The 8,640-nt window shown below is 44.7% G+C and overlaps 1 protein-coding gene and 1 non-coding gene across 2 annotated transcripts; both read right to left on the reverse strand.

Annotated features, from left to right (window-relative positions):
• Window positions 1–3,195: 3,195 nt before the first annotated feature.
• FMC1 (formation of mitochondrial complex V assembly factor 1 homolog) lies at window positions 3,196–8,267 on the reverse strand. The gene is made up of 2 exons (XM_050782293.1): window positions 7,454–8,267; window positions 3,196–3,490 (listed from the first exon to the last, which is right to left on the reverse strand). Exons 1-2 carry the CDS (start codon window positions 7,589–7,591, stop codon window positions 3,287–3,289), a joined length of 342 nt encoding a protein of 113 aa, XP_050638250.1. The 5' UTR covers window positions 7,592–8,267; the 3' UTR covers window positions 3,196–3,286.
• TRNAR-CCU (transfer RNA arginine (anticodon CCU)) lies at window positions 8,212–8,284 on the reverse strand. Its single transcript has one exon. It is a non-coding gene; the product is annotated as a tRNA-Arg (tRNA).
• Between the last annotated feature and the right edge of the window lie 356 nt (window positions 8,285–8,640).

Here is an 8,640-nt window from a genome sequence, read left to right on the forward strand (position 1 = left end):
GGGAAGGGGAATTGACTGCAAAGGGGCACAAGATAACTTTTGGGGGTGATGAAAATGTTACATTGCTTTACTGGGATGTTTATGACACAGGTGTATGCATTTGTCAAAATTCATTGACCTGTACACCTAAAATGGGTATATTTATTATATGTAAATTTACCTTGATACAACTTATTTTAGAAGTTTCAAAAATATAGTAAGTGAATATAATTCATTCAAGTCTTTGAATAAATTCATCCATTTGTGAAGAGGAACAGCGGGTAGTAGCTGAAAAAGCATTTGAGGTAGAGGCAGAGTAGTTTTTAGAAGGAAAAGCATATTTAAGTTATTATTATGTACATTAAGTACTATTGAAGGAAAATCCAGAGAGGGGGAGCAGCTGACATTAAAGGAGGTGAGCAAGAGACAACAAAGTGAAGAAATGCAGTAAAGTACTTACCACTAGTGCTTTATCACTTATCACTAGACTAGTAACCAAACCTCAGGATTCCCAGGCTGGGACCTTCCAGTATAGAAAGTTTACTGCCAATACAGTTTGTGTTCTAGAATCGATTCTAACACTGAGTTCAGCTGATTATTGATGGTGCAACTATGAATAGGAGGTACAGGTTGGTTATAATGTGAACAGAAATGGCCTGAGAAAATTATTTAAACCATAATAACATAATACGTATATACTTCTGAAGACTGGTGGCAGTAGGGCTTAGAAAAGGATTCATGATAAAAGGAATGAGAATAAAGTAAAAAGATGAAAACAGTAAGATTTTCTTTTTGTTGAATACTCATTATGCACCATGCAAGTGTTGGATTTTTTTGTTTGCTTGGTTTGTTTCCGAGACAGTCTTGCTTTGTCGCCCAGGCTGGAGTGCAGTGGCGCCACCTCAGCTCACTGCAACCTCCGCCTCCCGGGTTCAAACAATTCTTGTGCCTCGGCCTCCAAAGTAGCTGGGATTACTTGCGTATGCTACAACATCTGGCTAGTTTTTTTTTGGTTGTTGTTTTTTGTTTTTTTCTGAGACGGAGTCTCGCTCTGTCGCCCAGGCTGGAGTGCAGTGGCACGATCTCGGCTCACTGCAAGCTCTGCCTCCTGGGTTCACGCCATTCTCCTGCCTCAGCCTTCCAAGTAGCTGGGACCACAGGGGCCTAGTACCACACCTGGCTAGTTTTTTTGTATTTTTAGTAGAGACGGGGTTTCACTATGTTGGCCAGGATGGTCTCAATCTCCTGACCTCAAGTGATCCACCTGCCTCAGCCTCCCAAAAGTGCTGGGATTACAAGCGTGAGCCACCAGGCCCAGCCCTAAGTGTTTTATATAAACATTATTCTCATTTATTACAACAACCTTTTTGGCCTTCCCATTTAATATAAGAGGGAAAAAGCACAGGTCAACTAAACTGCCCAAGAGCATACATCTGGTAAATTATAAAAGTAGAATCACAATGTAAATATTTCTTTTTTTCTTTTTCAGAGAGAGAGTCTCACTCTGTCACCAGGCTTGAGTGCAGTGGTGCGATCTTGGCTCACTGCAACTTCCGCCTCCCGGGTTCAAGTGATTCTCCTGCCTCAGCCTCCTGAGTAGCTGGGATTACAGGCATGCACCACCACACCCAGCTAACTCTGTGTTTTTAGTAGAGATGAGGCTTCTCCATGTTGGTCAGGCTGGTCTCGAACTCCCAACCTCAGGTGATCTGCCCACTTCAGCTTCCCAAAGTCCTGGGATTACAGGCGTGAGCCACCACGCCTGGCTTGAATTGCTTTATGAATAGTTCTGTTGAGATTGTACCTCTCCGAGTGGAGCTAAGTTATGTATTCAAAAACATTTAATACATGCAATGTGTAAGTCACTGTGGAAGGTGCTTTGGAAACTGCAAAGATCACGAATGAGACATAGTCCAGGAGAAAAGAGGTTATCTATCTACCAGAAGAAACTGACATATACCATAAAGGAGCCAAAGGTAAATAAGTGTTGGCAATTCACAGAAAGAATGATTTTTGAGGAAATAAGGATATAAGAAGCAAAGGGACCCTTTAAGAGACTATTTTATTGGTTCAGCCAAAAGATTCTCAGTGCTTGAATTAGGACAGAGGCAGTGGAGACAGAGGGGGAGAAGGTTATTAGAGCTATTGCAGAAGCCGAAATTGCTGAATAATTGTGAAAAATAAGGAGAGAGAGGAATAGCAAATGAAGCCCAAGTTTCTGTCTTGGTTAGCAAGTGCATGGTGGAGCTATTTGCCCAGATAGGGAGTTCAAGAGGAGGAACAATTTGACAAGATTAGGAGACAGAAAGAGATGTCAATGTACTCATCCATCCCCCTCTGTGGATTATAGCTGAGCTGTGGCCATGTTCCTCAACCCAAGGGCCTGCACTGGTCAGGCCTGGGGAGGTGAGAACTCCCCACTAGAGTCTCTCTTAACCTATTCTGGTTCGGGCCCTGCCCAATTAAAACTAAAAGATAAAAAGACCTCTACTACTGAGAACCCCTAAGAGCTTCACCATCTCGACCTTAATTCACCCACACCTTTATGTATCCCTTTAACTCTCCTCAATGACCCTATTTGAGTGTGCCACCTATTTCCTGCCAGGACTGTAACACATCATATTTATGTATTTTTAAATGAGGTATGTATGTATAACTGTACTGTTAGTAATAGTGACCACTTGGTAATGGGGACAAGGGAGGAGGAACAAAGGAAAAGAGGGCTTCTCTTATTTTATAACATTTGAATTCCTTAAACAAAAGGCCTGTACTACTTTGTTGTTGTTGTTGCCCAGGCTGGAGTGCCATGGTGTGATCTCGGCTCACCACAACCTCCGCTTCCCGGTTTCAAGCGATTCTCCTATCAGCCTCCCGAGTAGCTGGGATTACAGGTATGTGCCACCACGCCCAGCTAATTTTGTATTTTTAGTAGAGACGGGGTTTTTCCATGTTGGTCAGGCTGATCTCGAACTCCCGACCTCAGGTGATCCACCTGCCTCGGCCTCCCAAAGTGCTGGGATTACAGGCTGGGATTACAGCCACCACGCCTGGCCAAGGCTTGTACTATTTTTTAAATTTAAAAAAGAAAAAAAATTTTTTTAAGTAGAAAAACAACATCAGTCTAGTGCAAAAAGTTCAGTAAATTCACTGAGAGTAAACATGAAACCTCCACTTAATTCCCCTAAGAACTAGTAAACAAAATTACAGAGAAAAATCTTAAACTTAAAAAAAATTTAATGGTAAATACATATTGATAGAAATTATTCAGTTCTCCTATGAATGTAGCATCCGAGGATACTCTCCATGTTCACGGCTCCCAGCCCTTCCCTCCAGGCTGATGGGGCAACGTGAGACCCACCAAGCCAGCAGACTCCTCCACTGAGCGCTCACCCTTGCCATGAAATTCCTGATGTAGGGCCACATGTTCCCGGATGCTACGCAGGAGGCAGAGATAGGTGGCAGCTTGGAAATGAAGCTCATGTTGGGCTCTGCACAACTTTTCACTGGTGACCTAGAGAAGCAGCAAGTCAGAAACTCTTAACCCAGCTACAGATACAGGTCCACAGAGACAGATTTAATAAATAAGCATTCACTAGAGTGAAAGTAAATTGCACAGAGGAAATACAGACATGTATATATATACATGTATACTTAATACATCTGTAAAGGCACTCTATTAGTAAAGCTGACCTCTACTACATCTATAAAAGCACTCTGTAATTATTAGTAAAGCTGACCTCTACTTCGGATTTTTAAAAGGAGTTGCATTGAATGTTCCTGTATTCAGTCAGTACTGCAAGAAGTCACTAGTTTCAATTCCTTCATTTTACAGATGAGGAAACTAAAGCTCAGAGATGCTCAGAGGTTGGTTAATGGTAGATATGGAAATTATAATTAGGTCACTGATCATTAATGTCACCTAAAAAATATAATGTAGAACTTTCTCCCTTTCAAGCAAATAAAGGACTGTTTTATTTATATTTCTGTGACTTTGATTAATGTGGCATACACCTTTCATTACAGTGAAAATTGAAAACTTGGCTGGGCGTGGTGGCTCACGCCTGTAATCCCAGCACTTTGGGAGGCCGAGGCGGGCAGATCACAAGGTCAGGGGATAGAGACCATCCTGGCTAATACGGTGACACCCCGTCTCTAAAAAACAAAACAAAATTAGCTGGGCGTGGTGGCAAGTGCCTGTAGTCCCAACTACTTTGGAGGCTGAGGTGGGAGAATGATGTGAACCCAGGAGGCAGAGCTTGCAGTGAGCCAAGATCAGGCCACTGCACTCCAGTCTGGGCGACAAAGTGAGACTCCATCTCAACAACAACAACAAAAAAAAGAAAATTGAAAACTTACTTTGTCTGAAAAATGATAGCTTTGTGCTAAATAGTAAAAAATGAAGGTTTTATGTATAAAAGTAGTATGCTTATGTTCATATTACTTATTACAATTGGCCCTCCATATCCATGGATTCTGCATCTTTAGATTCAATCAACTTCTGATCAAAAATACTCAGAAAAAAATAAAAGGATGATCATGTCTTACCAAACATATGTTTTATCATTATTCCCTAAACAATGTAGTATAACAACTACTTACATAGCGTTTACATTGCACAAGGTATTATAATCTAGAGATAACAAAGTAAACAGGAGGATGTGCATAGGTTATATTGCAAATACTACAGCATTTTATCTCAGGGACTTGAGCATCCGTGGATTTTGGTATCCCTGAGCAGGGCTGGGGGGTGTCCTAGAACCAATCCCCAGAGTTACTGATAAATAGTTGTTCTTGCTCTCACCATTTGCTTATCCATCTGAAAAATCTGGACTCATGACTTTAAGAAGCTAGAAATTCCATATCCATTCCAAAGTCCCCAAATGACTCTAAACCTTTTTTCTTCATCATACTTTTGAGATTCACTGCACCCTCTTTGACTAGTTCTGTATTCAAGACTGTGAGAAAGGGGCAGGAAAAGTGAGATGGGGATGTGTACATAACTCTGAGTGACTAAAGGAGCCATGTCCAAGTGTGGATTAATCTGGGTACCACTGCCTACATAATCCCCACCCCCACCTTTTTTTTTCGTGAGACAGGGTCTCACTTTGTTACCCAGGCTAGAGTGCAATGGCGTGAACATGGCTGTTGATCTCCCTAGCTCAAGTGATCCTCCTGCCTCAGCCCCGCAGGTAGCTGGGACTACAGATGCGTGCCACCATATCCGGCTATTTTTTATGAAAACAGGGTTTCACCATGTTGCCAGGCTGGTCTTGAACTCCTGGGCACAAGCGATCCACCCACCGCCTCTTCCCAGAGTGCCGGGATTACAGGCGTGAGCCACCGCTACTGGTCTAATCCCCTTTCTCTATTTGAATATCTAGTGTTAGAATCTGAAAACTAGAATGTGTGTGGCTTCTTGGTTTTTGAGACAGAGTCTCGCTCTGTGGCCTATGCTGGAGAGCAGTGGTATGAACATGGCTCACTGCAGCCTTGATTGACTTTCTGGGCTCAAGTGATCCTCCCACCTCAGCTTCCCAATTAACTGGAACTAGAGGATGGGACACCACACCTGGATAATTTTCAAATTTTTTGGAGAGGAGGTCTCACTACACTATATTGCCCATGCTGTTAGAATGTGGGTTTCAGGATCTGCAGATCATGTTGAAAGCAACATTCATTAGCTGCTTAAAAACATTATTAATCTGCTTTAATACAAACTTAACTTTTTAGTAATCAAAACTTTATGAGAAATCAACACCAATATCAAGCATTAACAAATCATAGCATCCATTTCTATTAATATATAAGCCTAAATGTGTGGAATTTGACATGGGAATTCTAGGTTAACGTAGGATAGAATACTGCCCTTGATTTGGTTGAGCCTGAATCATGAGGACAGAAGGGTCAGCAATAGACAGGAAACAGTAAATAGATCACAAGAACATAAAAGAGATCAAATGTTATAGAACACTGCATTTTCCCTGTGAAGGGAGGTTTCTCCCTAATAGAATCCCTTCTCCAGAGGGAAAGGATAGAGAAAATGGGATGGCTGAGTTAGCTCTGAGCCTGAAGGAAATAGAAACCATTTCCCCTATGCTCAAGTGCATTCCAGAGTGGTATTTCCGGAATGTACCGTGAATTTCAGAACCATTACCAAGTCTCTCTCAAGGGTAATGGTATCCCCATAAGGTACAACTATAATCATGTCACCTCCTTAAAAATCTTAGAATGGGGCCGGGTTCGGTAGCTCGCCTGTAATCACAACACTTTGGGAGGCTGAGGCAGGCGGATCACCTGAGGTCGGGAGTTCAAGACCAGCCTGACCAACATGGTGAAACCCGTCTCCAAGAAAAATAAAATTATCTGGGCATGGTGTCGCATGCCTGTACTACTTGGGAGGCTGAGGCAGGAGAATCGCTTGAACCTGGGAAGCGGAGGTTGCCCTGAGCCGAGATCGCAATCTTAGAATGGCTTCCCATTACACTTACAAAAAAGTTTAAATTCTTGTTCCGCTTACCACCTCATCTACCGCCACTTCATCCACCACACCCTAGGGCTAAACCACTCTCAATTGGCAATTTTTCTCCCCTTTGGCTTTCAATTGTTTAGCTTTTAAATCTGGACCCTAACCCCAATTTACTTGCTAACTCCAAATTAGCCCTCAGGTCCCTGATTAATTTCCTCCGGAAAACCTTCCCTAACTACCCCTTCTTTATACCCCAGCCCCTGTTGTCTACACCTTGAGCACTTATTTATCCTAAGTGCTTTACTGTATTGCTCCCTCAGGTGGGGAGCAAGCTTGTTAAAGGACAGGACCCATGTGCATCTGATTCTTTCTATTTAGACCAGGTTCCTAGCACAACCCCTAAGTTATCACCTTTTAAAAACTAGGTGAATTTGAGTTCTAAGATTTTACATTCTGACGTCCATGGCTCAGAAATTCGACAGTTGATCGTTCTCCCTTTCCCAACATTGCTCAAGGGCAGCAAGTTTCCTTCCCTAAAGCCCAGTTTTTCTTTTCCGTCTCAAAAAGAAATGCTTCTTGGAATAACTTTTCTAGGGGACGGACGAGGAGATTGTTGGCCAAATGCTGTGGCTTTAAATCTAGTGACAGTACACCCTTCAAGTCCATCTTCATTCTTTAATCCCCAGCATTTCCTCTATTCCACTTTCCTGACTTTACCCTCCACAAAGGAAACAGACCAGCCAATGAAATCCTTCGGGACGGGTCCGCCCCTCTGCAGGACAGACTGACGTCCCCAGAGCGACTCTGCGCCCCCGCCGGTCCTTTGGTCAGCGAGTTTATGCCAGAGCATGGAGCCTAGGGCCTGGGTTGGTTTGGTCAGAACCAGGGCTCCGTGGGAGGGTTGGCCTCAGAAATGCCGGAATTAGACACCGTGCTCCCCATCCCAGCCCAGACCCGACTCTTCCTCCCTCCCCAGCACGCGGAGAACCTGGGACAGGGCTCCCGTACCCGATGTGCACGGAAAGCCTTCACAAGGTACCGATAGGCCGCGGTGTCGCGATAGGGTCGGCCGGTGGCCGCGTTCAGGTAGCGCAACTCCCGCAGAAGTCCTCGCAAAGTGCGCGCCGGGGACCCTAAGGCCGCCATTTTCCTGTCCTTCTCCGAGCCTGGTGCCCGACGGCGTCCTACGACCCTGCAAAACCCCTCCTCCCGGCCAGGCGCCTAATGGTACGGTCGGACGACTACCGGCTCCTCCTATCGACTGACTAGCAGTGGAACCGCTCACTTGTCGGTTGTACCGAGCCTTATTAATCGAAGGCCGAGGGGCGCCCTAACAAGAAAAGCAAACAAAACCCAAGCGTTAACTGACGCTACCAGGTCCTCTAACCCACAACAAGGATTTGGGTAAATAGGGGCCTTTCTTCACGACGTCATTTAAGATGCCCGTTAGCCGACCAACCGCTGAGTCTCAGGAGGAGCGGGCCCAGCGCGGGGTGTGGGTGTGGATTTGATACGGAACACGCTGAGAAGACATTTTAAAATGATTTATAGAAGGGATATCAAAAGTCAACGTACTGACGTTTCCCCAAATCCCAGGGCACCTGCGGCTCAGAGAAAGGACATGGGAGTGTGCAGATTCTCGAAAATTGCAGCTAGTAAAAACACAAACACACGCGCTTCCCATTTTAAAAAAAAAAAGTAAAGTTGGCATATTTCGCTTTGTTTAGAAAGGTAAAAATGTACTTGAAAGGCCAAAAATTTCAGGCCACCCCAGATGGGACTCGAACCCACAATCCCTGGCTTAGGAGGCCAATGCCTTATCCATTAGGCCACTGGGGCTTCTGTGAGTGACGCGCTCAAACAACATATTCAATTATTTTCCTCTTTGGTACGTCATCGTCATTTCATTTTTGCCTTACCCTATCCCACGAAACCACACCTAGCGCCCACGTGAGGGGTGACGTATGCTGGGACTTGTAGTTAGAGAACAAAAGTCCACATTACTGCGCCAAACGCTTTACCCTCGAAACTGCACCGATGCTCCGGACGTTGAACGGGCACGCGCACGCGTTTGCGTACGCGCTTGCCTGCGCAGTAGTCCCAGCGCCTGCGCAAAAGCAGGCATACGCCGTCGCGGAGCACGCGCGCTGGGCAAATTGGCCGGATATTCGAGACTCGCCCTCTGAACGTCAGCC

The sequence above is a fragment of the Macaca thibetana genome, chromosome 3 (genome assembly GCF_024542745.1).
Source record: "Macaca thibetana thibetana isolate TM-01 chromosome 3, ASM2454274v1, whole genome shotgun sequence".
NCBI classification, from domain to species: Eukaryota; Metazoa; Chordata; class Mammalia; order Primates; family Cercopithecidae; genus Macaca; species Macaca thibetana.